Source organism: Urocitellus parryii, chromosome 12, assembly GCF_045843805.1.
Source record: "Urocitellus parryii isolate mUroPar1 chromosome 12, mUroPar1.hap1, whole genome shotgun sequence".
In the NCBI taxonomy this organism is placed as follows: Eukaryota; Metazoa; Chordata; class Mammalia; order Rodentia; family Sciuridae; genus Urocitellus; species Urocitellus parryii.
The window spans coordinates 41,983,857-42,004,309 of NC_135542.1; the positions used below are offsets into that span (position 1 = coordinate 41,983,857).

The 20,453-nt window shown below is 35.6% G+C and overlaps 1 protein-coding gene across 2 annotated transcripts in view; it reads right to left on the minus strand.

The window, feature by feature from the left end:
• Positions 1-20,453, minus strand: part of Nbas (NBAS subunit of NRZ tethering complex) — a 324,194-nt gene that overhangs the window by 165,471 nt on the left and 138,270 nt on the right. For both annotated transcript variants that reach the window (XM_026396378.2, XM_026395637.2), the window contains 4 exons: positions 18,289-18,422; positions 12,755-12,817; positions 10,919-11,041; positions 3,291-3,393 (listed from right to left, as the gene is read on the minus strand). In XM_026396378.2, coding sequence (XP_026252163.2) covers positions 3,291-3,393; positions 10,919-11,041; positions 12,755-12,817; positions 18,289-18,422 — 423 coding nt within the window. The remainder of the gene's footprint in view (positions 1-3,290; positions 3,394-10,918; positions 11,042-12,754; positions 12,818-18,288; positions 18,423-20,453) is intronic.

Here is a 20,453-nt window from a genome sequence, read left to right on the forward strand (position 1 = left end):
TTCACTTGAATAACAAAAATTCATCTTCTAGGACGATGAAAGAATAATTTCACTGAACCAAAACAAAAGCATATAATTTTAAGGTGTTAGAAGTATTCAAAGTTCATATTCATTAAAAAGAGCATCTAATAGATATACTCCCCTACCCTTAACCAGGGCCCTTCTGTTAAACTATAATCACTTCAATTTTTAAAAGGAAGTCTTTGAATATGATATACATAACTTATAACTGGTTAAACCATCTGAATTCAGTCTCACAAACTAAACAAACAAGCTACAAGTGTTATATTTAACCTAGTCATTAAAATTATGATATACCACATAGCACAGATTTTTTTTCAACCTGCACATTAAAAAATATTTCAAGCTGTACATAGTGGCACATGCCTATAATCCCAGCAGTTCAGGAGGCCAAGACAGAGGATCACGACTTCAAAGCCAGCCTCAGCAAAAAGTGAGGTGCTAAGCAACTCAGACCCTGTCTCTAAATAAAATACAAAATAATGCTGGGGATGTGGCTCAGTGGTTGAGTACCCCTGAGTTCACTCCTTGGAACTCCCCAGCCCCCCCAAAAAAATACTTCAATAAAAAGACACTGATAGAAAGTGTTCATGCAAATATCATTATATTCTAGGAGGCAACTAACAGTATCAATTAACAAAAGTAATAAATTAATTAAGCATACATACTATATAAAGTATTAACGTGATCCTTTTAAAGCCTACACTAATGATGTGATCTATAGGGCTGGGGTTGTGGCTCAGTGGCAGAGCACTTGCCTGGCACATGTGAGGCATTGGGTTCGATTCTCAGCACCACATAAAAACAAAATAAAGATATTGTGCCCATGTATAACTAAAAAAAAATTTTTTTAACTTTTAAGGAAAACTAATAATGCGATCTGTAATTAGCACAAGAACTTCCCCAATAATGTTCTTCCGTAGCATTCCACAGCTGGATGAAGATAAGAAACAGAAAAGATAAAAATATATATATTTCATGGAAAAGAGTTTCCTCATAATTAAGTTTTCATTGTATTCCCTTGTTATCACTTTACCAGAAGCATTTTTGACCAGGCCTCTATTGAGATGTCTGGTAAGAAAAAAGTCACTAATGTCTAAGAAGTATCTTCTATAAAACAGATATTATGTAGAACGCAAATCAATGAACAGTCCTCATCACTTCTTCCATCTGACTAACCAAAACAGCTTCCTCCAAGCATGGACCAGTTTCTCTATACCTCTGGTTTATTCAAGCAAGCCATAAAGACTCAAGGCAAAAGCTGGAAAACTCCAATTATTTAATCCTAAAACTTAAAGTCTTGCTAAAATGAACAGTATGGATTTCTGTTCTACAGGCTGTAAGTAAATCTTTATGTAATATTTTCAAAGTTACACCACTGAAGTTTCAAATTACTTTCCAAGGACAGCAAAATCTAATAACTGAAAGTCAGTAAGACAATATAGCATAGTTTAAAGGTACAAAAATGATATTTAAAACTTCTAAGTTTATCAAATCTATACAACTGTCTTCTAGAATCTTCATAATGTTTCAAATGTTTTCTCAACAGAGAGACACTCAAATAGATATCATTAAGATGTCAAGCCTAATAAAAAGATACTACAATATTTTAAAATGTAATATATCAATCCGGTTGTTATGAGAGATTACTGCACAAAGGAGCTAGTTGAAGTGTAACATACAGATGGCCAATTTTTCAATCAGAATCAGAATCCTAATCCGAAACAGGAAGGTACCAAAACACCACCACAGTGATATAAAAATACTACTTCAGACATAGTAAGTCAGTTTTAGATTCCAAGTGCATACAGATTATTTTCTCCTAAATTTGATTTCAAGTTTTGTTTTTAACACACAATAGGAAGTTACTGGCAATTGTATGTGCTGTGAGACTGTAATCAACAATATCAACCTTACAGTCAGTCAAGCATTTAAAAACCTGAATTTCAAATATAAAATCATTCTTTTCTCAATAGTCTGTTATTGTTTTGTTTGAATTACTTGAATTAAAAAACTCAACAATTTCACAAAATAGAGACCTATTTTTACAACCCTCATTCCATAAAATGGATTGTGCTTTGTTATAGGAATGCCCTATATGGTTTTGTACATGACTTATTTAACAAGAAACTTCAAATACGAAACCTCTTTTAGGCTGAATCTCATTAAAAATGAGTTAGTTGGATCATCAGTAATTTATTGTTATTATACAAACCTTCAAAAATAATAAATAAGTCCCCCTGGATTATGTTACCAGTAAAATGACAACCATTTCTTAAGCATCATTTTTTACATTCCAGACGTAACATAACACTGAGGTATGTAAGGTATTATCCCAACACATTCATCCTAACTAGGACCATGACCAAATTCATGACCAAATCAAAGGAACACATATGTAAGCAAAAACTGTATTTTAAGAAAAGCTACAGCAGAGGTAAGTTATATGAAAAGACAAAGGAAGGTATCCTAGGGGACATAATTAGTGAGCTGAGTCCTGAAAATGCATCGGGATGTTCCAAGTAAATGAAAAAGGAATATATTTCTGGCAAAGTACATAAAGTCACAGAAATGTGGACCAGCATGGTGGTGGATAGGTGGATTCATGTCAGATTTGATAGAGCTCCTGGAATATAAGTTCATGGTGGAGAGTGACCAAGGTGGGAGTGGACAGGAGAATGCAGGCTGCTGTGGCTCTCCATGCCATGCAAACAACTACACTGCTAAAATTTCATCTGGTTATTTATATGGATATCAAGCAACACATTTAAGAAAGGGAGCACATGAACATTGTTTTAGAAGAATACCCTGATAGGATAAACAATAAAGAGATACAGACATAGGGAAACAAGTAGGATTGCTGCAATTCTGCAAAGATAAAGGAAGACAAGACAAATCTGGAAGAGTTTTCTAAGGTACATTAAATATTGTTTTGGTTTTATAGTCTTGTTGCATGCTGAGGACTGAATTAAGGGCCTCACACAAGCTAAGAATGCACTATACCACTGAGTTACACCCTCAGCCACTAAATACAGTTTTAATAACCACCACAAAGAGAAGTCATGTACAATTTTGTTTCTAGCTTATGACTACCCCATTAAATACTTGGTGTTGCAATAAGCAAAGATAGGAAAATAGTGAGTATAAAACTACTAAACGGGAAGTACCAGTCAATTAGCTATTTGAAGAGTATCACAGTGCAGCTTATCATCTTCCTTGTCACCAACAGTGTAAAAAATTAAAAGGCAGCAGTTTACAGGTATAGTTACCTCATAACAAGCATCGGGATCCAGACACGTGTACACATTCTGCTGCATGGTTAACATGTCTTGCAGCAAGGTTCTCCAATGAGACTCACCGACAGGAGGCTGCCTGGAATAGCAGAGGAAAAACAAAAGATGAAAACTGAAAACATGAAAGATCCCTCTTCTATTAGTTAAAAGTTAAGAACAACAAACAAGTACCACCATTCCAAGTGATCACTAAGAATGATCTCATATGATACCATATTGTATTTGGGGTAAAAAAAAATGCGAGTTCATAACCCACTTGAATCAAATGTATGGAAGATGATATGTCATGAGCTTTGTAATGTTTTAAACAACCAATAAAAAAAATAAATCCCTGAAAAAAAAAGAAATGATCTCATATGAAGACAGAAGGAAAAGCTGGGAAGCTGTACCTCAATGCTAGAGCTGCTGCCAAATCAGCCCGTCATAGGCTGCTTAGACACGAAACGAGCAGCAGAAACAGTAAATGGCAAATCGACAAGTTGTGAGTTTCTAAGGTAAAATAAAGCACAAAAAGATAAAGCAGCTACGATGAAGAAAAAGCATTTGGAGACAGGAATTCATTTCCAAATTCATCTTCATCACTGTGCACCTCCTCTCTGAGGTCTGTCTTCAACTGAACATTCAAACACATGGGGCAACCACAGGCGACACTGGATTTGAAGGCAGGATGGGAACCATGACACAGCAGGGCCATTTGAGTTGTTCCTTCAGTGACAGTATGGACAGCATTCCATAGAGCAACTTGCAGAATACTGCAGAGTCACCTTCTCAGGTGACAGTTCAGGTACAAGAAGCCTCATGGAGAAGTTACAGGAGGTCACCCTGTGGGCATAGCAAGGAGCTTCCTGTTCCCAAGAGCCAGGACCCTCTGCAACTATTCCACAGACAGTGTTCCAGGCCCCTTAAGAAACATGCCAGTGACCACACTCAAGAAAGGCCAAAGTGAAAAGGTCCCACAGGGTATTTCTGGGTCATTTACACTTCTTCCATGCCAGAAGTAATTTACCAGTTCAATCAATTATACCCAAGCAGTGAGAACTTTGTAATTCGGTTGATTAAAAACCATTTTATGTTTTCTTCCAGAGGTACAGAGCAGGGAATTAATGGTCAAGATCTCCTGTAGCAGGGGAAAGGGTTTTGCTAACATTTTCATCCATAGTCACAGATTAGCTGTCATTTAATGTTTCTGAATTTCACTTTCCTAACTCAAAGCCCACCTCAGTCTCAAAAGAAATGGATAATAATTCTGATGAAACACAAACATTGATGCAAGATGCTCCTATAAGCTGAATTACCTGTATGAACTTGAGTTTTTAATATACCGAGTTCTAGGCTCCCTTTTATCTATATTATAAAGATGAACTTAAACTAGAACATATAAAAAGACTTCCAGTTTTTCTGGTATTAAGTTTTCAACAATGAAAATGAAGTTACAAATACATTTGTTTAAGTTACAGATGATTACTAATATTGCCTTGTAGAAAGAACACACTATAATTCTCAAAAGTTCATCTTAGGTTAATATATATTTGTTTGCAATCATCATTTATGTTTACCTAAAATTTGTTTTCAAGTTCCACATAATGAATCTCAATTTTTTTTAGTTGTAGATGGGCACAATTCCGTTATTTTATTTATGTGGTGCTGAGGATCAAACCCAGTACCCCATGCACACAACGCAAGCACACTATCACCGAACCACAACCCCAGCCCTGAATCTCAGTGTTTGAAAAGGGTAGATTCAGTTTTGTGTTTGTCAAATACCAACTAGATAATGTATCTTTTTGTTAATCATTTTTGGCTTTATGTCATAAAATGCATTTTTTAAAAATCATTACTATTTCCAAGTGCTGTGTTAAAAAGAGCAGATTGACAGTACACATATAATAAATATTTCTATAGAAAAAGTATGCATTATTGAGGGGTAATTTCTGTAAAAAATCTCGTCTATAAAAATTTTTTTGATACTGTTTTCTAGGCTGTCCTGCAACTCATGGGCTCAAGTGATCCTCCTGCATCAACTTCCCGAGTTCTTGGAGTAAAAGGCACACATTACCTTGCCCAGCTTCTCCTAAAAATTTTAATAAGTATATGCTTCTTTTAATAAGAATATGCTTCACTTGCCTTTGGCATTTTATACTACACAAAATGAATAATTACTCTCGTTTCATATGTAATACATAAGAAAACCAGTTTTTAGCATACACACACACACACAAAATATATAACATTGGCAAGAATTTCTCAGAATAATCCATAAAATGTTTTCTTTAGTTTGATATTAGTACTTGAACTCTACCCTCTGGCCTCAAAGAATGGAGGACTCTTTCAGCTTTAGTATGCAAGCGGAGACACAGTGAAATGTTTGATGAAGTGAGGGCCCCAGCTTCCACCAGCTCAATAAAATCGGACCTAGGCATCATCTAGCTGAACTCAAGTCCTCACAGCCCAGCTGTTCTTCTAGGAAGCCATCAGCACTGGGACAGATGGTGTTAATGTTTCCTCACACATGGCTAGTCGTAAATAGAGTTCTAATTAAAATAAATTATAACATTATTTACAATGGCCTTCTTCAGAAAACATTCAGTAAATAAGAATGAAGAATAGAACTTGAAGAAATTAAACAGGAGGCTTGCAAATTAACAAGATTCCTGAACACACACATACACAGTATGACTTCAGCTTTGGAACAGAGGTGGATTTTTAAGGGAAAAACACTCTTGTATTCAAGATGGTCCAACCTTGGTTTTAACAGATTTTGTGACATTGCTACCATTTAGAATATATACAAGACTATTGTGGAGGTGATGAAGGCCAACCCATGGTAACATAACAATTAAAATTCATTTTAAGCATACTACTTTGAAAATGGGCCGTATTCTTAGTAAACAGGTCACTGAATAGAAATTAACCTCAGACACTTCAACATTATGTAAGGAACTCAGGGTGAGGACAATCTTGCAGCAACAGCAAGGCTTTCCTATTAAAGAGAAGGTTTTAGAGCAGTCAGAACCTCACACCCCACTTGAACAGGAATTTTTTTCCCCCTCTTAAAGGAAAGTGGGATTTTTGTTTTGCATTTTGATTGATTGGTTCTTTTGCAGCACTTGAGATCAAACCCAAGTCTCCCACTCTTCGAGGCAAGTGCTACTAGCACTGAGTTGCATTCCTCCGGCCATTAAGAAATCTTAAGACTTGAATCATACAAAATCTTAATCATTCATTCAATAATCAGACAGCTGATATGTGAGATCCCATCTGAGCTGTATGGTGGTGATCACGTTCGTGCTAGAGAATGAGTGATCTAAAGGGGAATGTAAAGTACAGACTTTAATAACCACAGGATGCTATTTCGAGAAATGGGGACAGCAGCAAGGGAGGCACATGGGAAAAGCCAGGGAATCTCCAGGAAAAGCAATTCATTCCACCTGGTGTAGTCAAACCAGGTTTCCTAAAAAGATGTGGAACCAGCTCTTAAAAGAGGGAAATATATAAGACTGTCTCATTAGCATCGGAGTTTTTTTTTAATCTTTAAACTATAACTCAAAATTCAAATAAGAGAAAAAAGGATTTTGAAAAGCTCTCATTATTTGATCCTACTTCCTGTGAGCCTGCCCCTTCAGCATTAGTTTTTTAGAAGGCTTTTCCCAAGCATTCTTCATATCTTTATACAGTCTCCTGAGGGAGAGGTTCAGAATCTAACCTCACCTGCTCCTTGGGAATCACCCTCCACTCCCTACCTCCAGCTCACACCTCTCTGATCTTCACATCCATCTTCAATCTGGAATCTCCACTAAAGGCCAAAAGGTCACAGGTCCTCTCTGCTTATTTCCCTGCCTAAAAATCTAGTATAATAGATTAAAAAAAAACTTTAGAGTTTATTACGGAACATTTGGATACCACCTACTTCAAAATGCCTTTCAACTCTGTTGCCAACTTTTCTACAAGGTAATCTGTTAATTCTCACAGATTTCATGAGTATTCTGTTAGTATAATTTAACTGGGCATAGCTCCAACCAGTCCAGAAAGGTGTCATGTCTTTCTTCCTCAGATGCCTGACATCAAGCATAATACAGACACTTAGTATGTCAAAATCCATAACAAAATAGTCATAAAATAAGGTAAATTAAAAATTCATAAATATTTAAGAAACGTAAACGTTAACTAATGAGTTCAGTTGTCCTGTCTCTCTTATAACTGGTTTTAAATAAATTTCCAAAGAGAAACTCGGCAAAATTTCTAACTTCCTTAGAATGACTGTTATACTTCAAATGAAGTTAACATAGAAACATACAGAATTAGTGTAAATACAAATGTTCTAGTTATCAAATTTAACATTATCTTTTTACATTTATTCACTCATTCGTTTGAAAAGACTCATTACCTATAAACTGTTAGAAACTGTTTTAAGCAACAGAAATAGAATGTGAAAAAGTCACATATTCACCAAATTATTGAGCAACACAAATATTTTCTGATCAGCATCAGAAAATAACATTTCCACTGAACAAATTTTATACTTGCGCAGCTCTTAGTTTAATATGTACATATATTAGAATCCTTATAGGAATGCAGGAAAAGAATAGATCAGCTTAGGCAGAACTGACATTTTTATACTACTGTATCTTCCAATCAACAAACATGAGGTATATTTCTCCATTTTTTATGTCTATTATTGTTCTCAGTGTTTGGAATTTTCAGTGTATATGATTTATATATTTCATTTTAGATTTATTGCTAGAAATGTTATGTTTTGATCCTATTATAAAGTTCCCAACTTCATCGTCATTAGGGAAATACACATTAGGATTTCAGTAAAATGCTATAGTATTTGCTTAAAAAAGGAGGAAAGGGAAAAAAACTCAGTATCAAATAACTATATATTGCTAGAGCAACACACACAATAATTGTGAAATATGATTTGGCAGAATCTCCTAAAGTTGGTCTCAGGTATATTCTATAACTCAACAATTGTATGCTAAGTAGGTATGGTATTCAAGAAAAACACATGCATATATATCCTAAGACATATGTATAGGAAAGAGGAATGAATCTGACTTAACTTTCCTATGTACATATGTAAGCATAGCACAGTGAATCTCCAACATACGTACAACAGGAGACTGGGATCTTTATTAGAATAAGATATACTTCAGATTTGTTTAAATGTCAAAATATATTCTATTATCATGTTTAATTAAAAAGAACAAATTTTTAAAAATTAAAATTATTCATAGAAATAGTATTAAGAACAAGCAAAACCGAGAAATAATCAAAATGACCATAACATAGAATTTATAAATAATGTATCATATTCACAAAATGAAATATTTTACAACAATGAGAATGAACAAATGATATACCAACAATGTAGATGAATCTCACCAATATAATGCGGGGAGACTACATAAAAGAGTACATACTATAGAATTTTATTTGCATCCAGCAGTAAAAAGGGGCAAAGTTATGTATTGAAGGGAGGTCGTGACTGGAAAAGACGAGAGATGTTGCTTACAACAATCCTGATTAGCACACACTGTACAAGCCACATGCCCTCCATTCTGACTACTCTCAGCTTTCCAAGCACATAGCAGCTTTCTACTTTAGCATCCAGGACTATGAAGTCTGCAGAGAAACTCTTCAAGCTAGTCAGTCCAACAAAGTTAAAAAACACAAGATCAATGTATCAAAAATCAAGTGTATTTCATTACATCCTAGGAATGGACAATTTAAAATTAAGAAAGCAATTTCATTTACAATAGCATCAACAAATAATATTAGAAATCAATTTAACAAAATAAGTATGAGATTTGTGCATCAAAAGCAACACAATCATTAAAGACCCAAGTAAATAGAGAGGTGTACTGTGTTCATGGAATAGAAGAGTTAATAGGGATTTAGGATAGCAATGCCTCCAAAATATATAAATTTGATGTAATCCCTACCAAAATCCCAAATGAGAACACTTGACATGTTGATTTTAAAGTTCATATGTAAATGGAAAGACCCTATAATAAGCAAAACAAATTTGAAAAAGAAAAAAGTTGAGAGACTAATATTAACTAATGTCAAGATTTATTATAGATCTATAATAACCAGTGTAATGTGCTTTTGAAAGAATGAAAAATTAATGAACAGAATAAAGATTTTAAAAAATCACCCTTACACATATGCACAATTGATTTTCAAAGTTGCAAAGTAGGTAGAGAAATGACAGTATTTTCAACAAGTAGTGTGGTTAACACTCAGATGTGAGGGCTGGGAATGTGGCTCAATGGTAGACTCCTTGCCTAGTGTGTATGAGGCCCTAGGTTTGACTCCTAGCACCAAAAACTCATTCCAATGTGATGCATACTTTGAACAATAAAAGTAAACTCTCAAAATGCATCATGAACCTAAAAATAAACATACAACTAAAAATTCTGCTATAAAAGGTAAATATAAAAGTCTGTGGTAAATATTTTTTAGATATGAAAACAAAAGCAAAATTCAAGAACCACCAATTGATTTTTAAAAATATGCTTTTAAAAAGACAAATAAGAGAATGGAAAGATAAGGCCCAAGTGGAGAAAAGATTACACAGCATATGTCTAACAAGGAGCATGTATCCTGAACATATTAAAAATAAAAACCAAAGACACGATTTTAAAAAAATAAGCCCCTCCTGAATTACACCTGTAATTCCAGCAGCTCAGGAGGCTGAGGCAGGAGAATCAAATTCAAAGCCAGCCTCAGCAATAGCAAGGCCCTAAGCAACTTAGCAAGACCCTTTCTCAAAATAATTTTTACAAAGGACTAGGGATTTAACTCGGTGATAAAGCACATCTGGATTCAACATATAGTACCAAAGGAAAAAAAAAACCTGAAAAGAGACTCGTCAAATAAGCCTATAAAAGGATCCCCAACATTATTAAAGACATGCAACTAAAACCAAAATCAGATACTACCACATACCTATTAAAATAGCAGAGCTTAACAAAACTGACCAATCCTAAGTATTGATGAGGATGTAGAACAGCTGAACTCTCCTACAAGACTGGTTAAAATAAAACGATACAGATACTTTGGTAAACAGCTTGGCAGTTGGCCCCTCTCCCAAGTTAACCATCTACCTACCAGGATCCTGCCAGTTCACCTTTATGTATTTGTTCAAGAGAAATTGAAATCTGTATCTACAGCAGATATATTTGTAGAAGTCAAAACTTGAAACCATCCAAATGTCCACTAATAGAATAGTTAAATAAGGTGAGATTAATCCAAGCAATGAAATACTACTCAGCAAATAAAAATGAATGAGCTACTGAATGAATCAAAATATTCTGTTGAGTACAAGATGTCAAATAACCACCACAAAATACGGATGATTCATTTACACCAAGTTCTGGGAAATGTAAAGTAACATGTAAAGGGACAGAAAGTAGATCTGACCTTGTAAGGGAACGTGGACTTGAGGAAAAGCTGGCAGGAATGGATCGTAAAGAAGCAATAGCAAACTCTTAAGGGGAATGAATATATTCATGAACCTGACAATACTGATGGTTTCATGAGCATATATATGTCAAACCTTATCAAACTGTATATGCGTATGAGTTTTAACGACTCACTTCCGACCAGCGTGCCTGGTCAATCTAACCATCAGCTTTCGAGCCTCTTCAGTGCTAGACTGAGTGTTCTTAACAAATGAAATAGGTTTCTCAAGTCCATGTTTTTCCAAAAGCTCTGACACACTGTAAGTGAAAAAAGAATTATTTAAAATCTTGCTGCCAAACAAAAGGACTCTAAGAATCTTAAACATACAAATACTTAAGTTCTAGTATTAAAACAAAGAGCATCACACAATATGATCCAGTTTTATATTTTAAGAAAAACAAAGCTCATTATATTTCAAATCTTATTTTCCCCGTTGACTTTCATTAGAATATACCTGGACTAAAGCATATTTTTTAAAAAGGGCATTTTTATTTCAAAATTATTTTAGCAATTTCCCTCTGCCATAATAACACAAATCAGTAAAATAAACCAAATATATAATTTCATTGCCCAATTTTAACTCGTTAACAATTCTATGATTTGTAGCTCTGAGGGGCAACAAGACTAAAGAGTTCTTATTTTAAAATAAGACCTACAGCCAGGCACAGTGTCACACGGAGTGGAAGGCTGAGACAGGAGGATTACAAGTTCAAAGCCAGCCTCAGCAATGGCGAGGCGCTTAGCAACTTGGTGACACTCTGTCTCTAAAACATAACATAGGGTTGGGGATGTGGCTCAGTGGATAAGTGCCCCTGAGTTCAATCCCAGTACCCAAAAAAAAAAAAAAAAACCACCCACCCACACATTAAAAATAAAACCTAAGCATAATACAGAGACCTATAGGATAGTACCGTTTTCTTGAGGTACTGGGGGCATAAGAACCACAAACACGCAGTAAATAAATTATGACTATTTCATTGTATCTCAGTGAAATATCTTTTCTAGGTTTCATTAGGCAAACAGATAAAAGGAGTAGTGAAAAGTCAACTTGTAATAGGAAGCACTTGAATTTATTAAACATTCTGTAAGAAATACAACTGTATAATTTTCAGAACATAGAATAATAAAAATCAAGCTAATAATAAATGGAGGTCCTGAGAAAAATGAATAGTTAGTTCTTCATTTAACTCATACATGGTACACAAAACATTCTGTTCCCTTAAGTGCAGCTTAAAATTTTTACCCTAAAGACCCTTAATTTGAGTGAATAAAATTACTGAACTCCAAGTTATATTTTACCATATATATTACCACTACTAAAGTGGTGTTATTATCTATAATTTCTATAATTACACATTGAAAGAACAGTGTTATTCTTAACATTTTATTTGAAATATTTTAATGTTACATATTGACACACACATAAACACTAACAATATTGACTTCTTAAATGGCAAATTAAGAATGTTCCAATCTCAAAGAAATAACTCAATGTTTCCTCAGAACAGTAAAGAAAACTATTACCAAGTAATATGAAGGTTCTAGCACAGTTTGATCTAATTAAATATATTGTACCCAAAAAAGTCAGATGAAATACTTGCTGCAGAAATTATCATTTCTTTTGTGCCTGTTATGTTTAAGGGACTTTAAATGCTTCATATAATATTAATTCCCAAATTCCACGAGTTCAGTAATTAAAAATAAGAAAACCACAAGTTCAAAGATTACACAGCAGAAATGTCTAGATTTGAATACAGGCTCAGTCTATAATCCCATGCCTCTTACTACTCTTCCATTCTGCAGTAACAAGGCAGCTGTACGTTCATTACTGGGGAGATTCACTCAAAAAACAACCAGAAAAAAAATACAAGGTCAAAGGAGAAATAATGACTAAAAGGCTGGCTTAGGGTCACACTTCTTGGATAGTCCCACTTAGTTGGCACAGTACCAAAAGACTTCATTTTTCTCACCTGAGAATTTGTTCCAGTTGGTCTACCATGTCATGAAGAGTTGTGGTCATCTTTGTCTTATGACTAAAGAATTGAAAGAACAAAAATTAAAATTAAGTCTTAATAGTGGCTCTTTAATAAAGCATAACACCCAATTCAGTGGTCTAAGAGCATGCTTCTCTTCTATTTCATATGTAAAATACTGACCAAATAAAAGTTCAGGCTTAACTCCTAAATTCATTCAATAGTTTTCATGAGTCTACAGATTATGCCTGTAATCCCAGCAGCTCGGGAGGCCAAGGCAGGCCGACTGAGTTCAAAGCCAGCCTCAGCAAAAAGCGAGGCGTTAAGCAATTCAGTGAGACTCTTGTCTCTAAATACAAAATAGGGCCGGGGATGTGGCTCAGTGGTTGAGTGCCCTTGAGTTCAATTCCTAGTACCACCCCTGCACCCCCCCCCCCAAAAAAAAAGTAAATAAAAAAAATACTAGAGTAGGTCAACATTCTCCGTAACAGATTAGCCAGACAGGAGTAACTACTTCCTAAGGTATTTTTGGTTTAGTTCTGACTCAAGGCAAAAAAAAAAAAAAAAAAAGAATAGAATTTAAATTAATTGGAGAACTATAAATCAGGGGGCTGGGGCTGTAGCTCAGTGGCAGAGCACTTACCTAGCATGTGTGAGGCACTGGGTTACATCCTCAGAACTGCATACAAATAAAATAAAGGCATGTTGCCCATATACAACTACAATTAAATTTTTAAAAAAACTAATACATCAGATAAGGAGCAAGGCTCCACATGCTGGCTTTCAACAAGGCCCGACAACATCTGTGGCCACCCTAAGATATCCTCACTAGCATTCCATATACAAGGAGGAGCTCTCACACAAAATCATTCCATCCCATCAGGAATCCCATCCACCTCAGTGGTAAAGAACCAGGGAGAAGAACCACCATTTGAGAGAATCATTGGCAGGCAGTAAAGACAGGAAAGCAAGTCTTTCTGTGGAAGTGAGTGAGTGGGAACTAGTAGAAATATTAAGGAAAGGCACCCAAGTCAATAAGATGTGGCTGGTAGAGAAGAGGAAACATGGCACAACACACCAAGGGAACACAGATTTGGCAGAAAAACCTAACAACTGCTATAAACACTTTCACCCTACATGACAGTAAGTGCTCCTCAACACTCTGCTGAGAGTCTCAACCTGACACTCTCAGTGCCTTCCCACAGTGCCCTGAATTCCAGCGAATGTTCCAACTTGAACATAAAGCCTCATTATTTTTAAAATGATTGATCTCCCTGGTGTAAATCTATTTGACAACTATTTGGTGCAACTTTCAGAGACTACACTACCTTCTTAGGCTTCAAACAGAGTGAAAAGTCAGGTATAGACTACCTATAGTCATTCGTCAGAGCTACCTTTCATTAATGTACACCTTCATCAGTAATCTTTTTAAAATTATCATTCTGTAGCATAGTCATCGATACCAAAGAAAGCAGTGTACTTCCTTTGTGAATTGACATTGAATAAGTGATTATTCTTTTCAATGATTTGGTCTAGTTCACTTAGGACCAAGACAGGAGGCATCAAGTTGAGAACCACCGAGTTTCCCACCCAGCTCATTGAAGCAGAAATCCTTCAAGGACTTACTCTCTGAAAAATAGGTTAGGGAGTAGCCTCTGCATCACGTTGCCCTGTATAGAAGGAAATTCTGAAATCCTTCACACTGAAGTTTTTCAACTGTGGGTAATCACACTTTGCTGCAAAATGTCTATAATACACTCCATTTTACCTGCCTTTTGCTGCCTCCTGAAGGACATGACTGTTAGAGGCATACTTGCTATATACTGCCATTCTTTACCAGGGATGTGAAGGAGAGACTGGCCATACTCGCATAGGTCTGAGTAATACCAAGTTCCCTACACAGAGATGCCCAAGCCCAACTGAAGAAGGGAGGTAACTCAGTACTACTCGACCTCCATCCAGCTTTACCATTAACAGGATGAATGCTGAGATCCTTTCTTAATGGTCAGAACTTAGAACTTTGACAAGGAGAAAGGAATGACCCGATGTACAAATCACCAATGTTTCTGTAACCTAACAGGCAGCATGTAAGATATATCACTTCTCTAAAAAAATGAAAACTGAGACAAGACTGGCAACCCAGCTGCAAGTAGTGCTGTAGTGAAGGGGCTGGGCTTCTCAAAAAAGGGAACACAGATCATAGAACTACAGAAACAGAGCTAAAAGGCCTTCCAATTAAATATGACAGAAGGAGCTCTACATTTATCTCTACTGCTTTCCAAACTCCATTTAAAAGATGGTAAGTGAAACAGCAAAAGGAACTGGGGGTGTACACACAAGGAACAGAAAGAGAAAGGAGACAACATGGATAAGAGATGCACAGAAAATCTGGAGATGCAAATTAGGTGGCTATAGACATAAAGCAGAGAAGTAACAACTGCAAGCAGAATGGGAAGCCAGCACACATGCGGAAAAAGGAATGCCAAGGGCTGGAAGCAGCGGGAATTTCTGAAAACATAAGCACACACGTGCGCACTGGTTATAGTCCTTTTATCTCACACAGGCAGTCCACTCTTCCACACCTGGAAGAACAGAGGGACTTCATACTGTGGACAGCTGGATTAGGCACACCCCAGTACTAAAAAGTACAAGACATGTAGATGGAAAGGGCGGAAAAGAGGTAGTATTCTGAGTTAACAAAAGAGAAAATACACATGTTAGCATTTTAGGGTCTCGCCCATTTAAATATCCCTTCCTGACCATGTTAAGGTAAGGTTCACCTAGAAACAAGCCTGCTCTCTATGAATACAAGGCTTCCAATCAGCTGTTTGGGGCTTTAACTATAAATTACTCATCAAGAATAAAAACAGAAAAACATTCCTAAGAGTAAAGGCATAAACACAATAGAATATGAAGAACCAGAAACTGAGGTGAGGATCAAAGAGAGCAGAAGAACGTGTATCCATGCATCTGTGAAACAAGATGGGGACTTTTTTTTTTTAATGAACAAGTTCTTAGAATTTAAATTAAAAAGGTAAACAAGTTTTAAAATTCAAAAAACTGAATTAGAAGATAAAACTAAAGAAATATCCCAGATCAAAGGTGAGAAACAGAATGAAAAGGGCAGTAAAAGGTCTTAAATGAGAGCTACAGTTAAATAACAAAATTCACAGATCTAACTTTTGAAAAACAGGAATTTGAGGAGAAAAGTACAAATAATCTCGTTAAGGAAAAAAATATATTTCCCACAGGACTGAAAGTTATGAGCTTCCAGAATGGAGTAGACTAGTCAATGAACAACATAACAAATTCAGACTTGCAAGAAAACATTTTTAAGGTATTTCAGAACACTAAGGACGAGGATAAGATAGGAAACCCTGTAAAAAGGAAGAAAACCACACGTAAAGCACTATGATTCAGAATAGCACTGGGCTTCTCAAAAACCTGGAGGAGACAACAGCAGTACCTTCAGACCTTGCAGGAAAAAGATCGTGCACCTGTAATTGCACACGCAGTCTAGCCTTCTACCTACTGGAAGGGTGTGATCATGGTATTAGGAAGATTGAAGGACAAAAAAAAAGTAATAGGAGATTACCCAATCCAGGGAAAACAAACTTGTATCAAAAGGAAACAAAAACACCTAACACTGTAAACAATATTGCATAATTTGAGAGAAAAGACAATTTTTTTAATATTTATTTTTCAGTTTTTCGATGGACACAACATCTTTATTTTTATGTGGTGCTGAGGATCGAACCCAGTGCCGCGCACATGCCAGGCGAGCGCGTTACCACTTGAGCCACATCCCCAGCCCAAATGCATAATTGTAATGACAAAAAAAATAGGAGGAATACAAACAGAAAAAGGAAAGTATTTCCATAAAAGCATACCAAGAATGATCTAAAATTGCAATATTAACAGCAAGCATAATATCAAGATAATAAAAATTATGAAAGTTATCTGCTTTTTTGAAGGCAGGTATTTAAGGATGAAGAAAGAAGGCCATCAACAGTTGTCTACTATCAAGTGTTAAACTGCCTGGTTTCAACTATGTTCATACATTACATCATTTTTAAAAATTAAGAGGGGATCATGTATTTTACAACAGCACCTCACTTCTTTTTTTCAGTAACAACTTACTTTAGGGAAAAGACCAACTGACTTGCAGAAAGTTCCATATTCTATGTTGACCTTACTATTTTCTTCATGGCTATTTAAATTGTCTTTCTAGTTCCTGTTTCAACTATAAACTGGCTGAAAAGATTAATAGATCCAGAGGGAACAATTCTAGCACAATTACTCCTCAGGGCACTGAAATACCAGGTTCTTCATGCTGCATCACATCGTAAGACAGACATGCGATGTCAGGCTATTTGACTAAGTAATGCCAGCCTGGCTAAGATGGCTAAGAAAATGGCAGTCAGACCTTGACTTTATAAATGTAAATTTCACCTTTAAAAATAAAAGAAAAATAGTCGCTGGGATAATGCTTTACTATCTTGCTTTACCATTAATTTTTCATCTGATTTCAGTACTATTAATGACTGCATGATAATTATTTCACAGCGAATTGCAAAACAGGTGTCTACTTTCATAAAAAAATATTTTCTAGAAAGGCCAGGAGACAGACAAGGAAAGAGAAAATGGATAAGGAGCTTTCCTGTTTAAGTATCTTATCTTGCAAATAAGAAAATTAATGACAAGAGGTTAAATGACTTAAGTTACAAAGGCTTAGAACAGGCCTGCTGATTTTCCCTTCCTGGTCTTTCAAGTGTTGTAAGCAACGTGAATTCTTTTCCAGATGTAAAAATTGTATTATATGCTAGATTTTAAAAAAGAATTAAAGGATTAAAGGAATGACTGTTACCTGACTTCCAATTTGCATCCAAGTCAATAATCAAAAAGCACATATATAAGATTCCATTTAAACATAAAAGTACTTAAAAATTATACACATTCATCCATCAATAGTACAGGTCCCCCGAAGACTAACACAAGTAAGCACCAAGAACAATTCACAGAATAAATACACTTTTAGCAGATAAATATGACAATTAAAACACAACTGAAAACAAAATCAATCAGTACCAATCCACTAATGAAAATATTTTGGGGTTGGGGATACCAGGGATTGAACCCAGGGGCACTCAACCACTGAGCCACATCTCCATTTTTTATTTTGCCGCAGCCTCCTGAGCCACTAGGATTAAAGGCATGTGCCACCACATCACACCCAGCTAAAAAGAATCTTTTGTCAAGATGGCGTTTTTATTTTTTAACAGATAATTATCAAGTTTAACAAAATTATATAACTTAGTTGTAATTATAGTATAAAATATTCTAGAACTTCCCATATAATGGTAGAAGAACTTGAGTTTATCTCTACACAACAGAAGTGCAGATGATTTTATTTTCATCTTTGTATTTCTTTCACATTCCAAAAATTCTCTATGATGAATATTTGGGGAAGCAATGTTTTCATTTTAAAAGTTAGAATAAAAGGACAGTAAGATTGGCCTATGGACTCTTACCCATATCCCCTTTGTGGCAGACATTCTAAGATGTCATAGCAAAGAGAGAGTTGATCATTTCGTTCACAGTTATAGATGCACTCTAGCGATATTGCCATCAGCTGATCCTGATCAGGAATAATTTTTTGCTTCAGCTAGAAAAAATAAAGCATTTTGTACTAAATGTCAATAGATTCACAGTCTATTTCTCCCTAGCCCAGTACCACTGCCAATAGAATATTAAATAGCGCAATTAATCAGCCACAGAAACAAATCTTGATTTTTGTTCAGCTTAAAGACTTTGGGGTCTTTAATAATTCTAAATGAAATCACATTTTAATTACAGAATCAGCTAGAATAGATAATTTGTAACCCATAAGCTTTGCATCTGCTGAAAACAGACTTGTCAATTTATGACCCTTTCAAGATAAAGCAGAGAGGAAAAGCACAGTGAACTGAAAATGCAATTCATTAAAAATAACATTTCTAACCCTGGAGCCAAATTCTTTGGGTTCCAATTACAAAAACATAAAATTCTTTAAATAATATTTAAAAATGCTAGAACCTATTTTTTTCAGTATGAACTATACATTATTCATTTAACTACACAGTACTGACATTCTGTTCACAAGTCCAACTGTAATGTAGTTGTACACAAACCACAGAACATAATCTATTTCTGATGCAGAAAAATGACCACTTCAGGCCACTTTCTATACAGAATACACCATTTCTCCCTGCAAACAACAGATATCCATTCTTGCAGTATTTTCTGAGATACAAAAATAACCAATTTGTGCCTTGTTTTACTCCTCTATAACACAAATATTAACAACACCTTCCTAAGCAAGGGGGGGGGGTAGTGAAGGCTAAATCAACTATTAAATGTGGAAGACATTATCAACACAGAAACTAAAATGAAAGCTTGAGAGGATTAGGTAAATAAATACATGCAGAGTACTTACACTTTACCACCACAGAAACCAAATGAAAGCCTGAAACTACTTTAGAGTTGTTTTCAACAAAAAATTTAGGATAATTTCTGTAATAATGATCTCTTGCATTTCAGCATTTTAGTAGAAACTCCCCAATATACACAAAACAGATGGGAAAGTGATGGAGAGATCTGCCAAACAAAGGCATTTTCTTAGAAAACTTAAGTCAATATTTGTTTCTACTGGGGATTAAACCCAGGGCCTCCCTCCTACATGCTAATAACATTCTACCACTGAGCTGCACCCACAGGCCCTGGTCTTCAGCTTTCCCTGCTCTCCCACTCCCACTGCAGAAGATGGGACTTTGACAGCTACTAAAGAGGCCTTCTGTTTAGCCTGAGTTTTCAATAGTTAACTACTCCCAATTTTTCATTACCTCTCTATAGGGGGCACTATGGACTGAAGGGTGTCCCCCACTTCCCCCTAATGTTGACGCCCTAACCCTCAATGTGGTGCACACCTTTCTTCCTCTTTCTTGCAAGCACAAAGGACATGTAACCACAGGACAATGGTAGCCACCTATAAGCCATGAGCATAAGGCTCAGAATGAAATCTACCTTACAAGTACCTCAATTTTGACTAAGTCTCCAGAGCTGTAGGAAATAAATTTCTATTAAGTCAAAAAAAAAAAAGAAAAAGAAAAACTCAAATTAATGGATGCAAATAAAAAAATTCAAGGTTACCAGGGAAACAAAGTTTTCTAAAGCAGCCGAGTCAAAAGATTTATATACATGTCCACAGGTATTAAGAAAACACTTATCGTCATTAAGTTGGCACTAATATCTGACGAAGGACTGCCCAGAGTTACAAAGTGATTAACTGGTAACAAAAGGACAAGAGAATAAAAATGGGTATTATTATAAATTAACAAAAATAACTTTTCTTAGTTTCTTATTTTGTGCCAGCTTCCACTTCTAAGTGCTTGCATGCATTAATTTATAAATCCTCATAACAACCCTCTAAGATTATTGCTAGTCTTATTTCCATTGTACATTAAGGGAAATCCAAAGTGCCGAGAGATCAGATGATTTGCTCATGCTTGTAAAGCAAGGAAGTGGCAAAGTCATGATTCAAATCCAGGCCATTGGCTCCAGAGCCAGAACTAAGCAACACAAGCTCTCACAATCCTGCAGGGGACTTTGACCTGCATGCAGGGAGACTGAGGAGAATGGGGGGAATATGGTAATAACT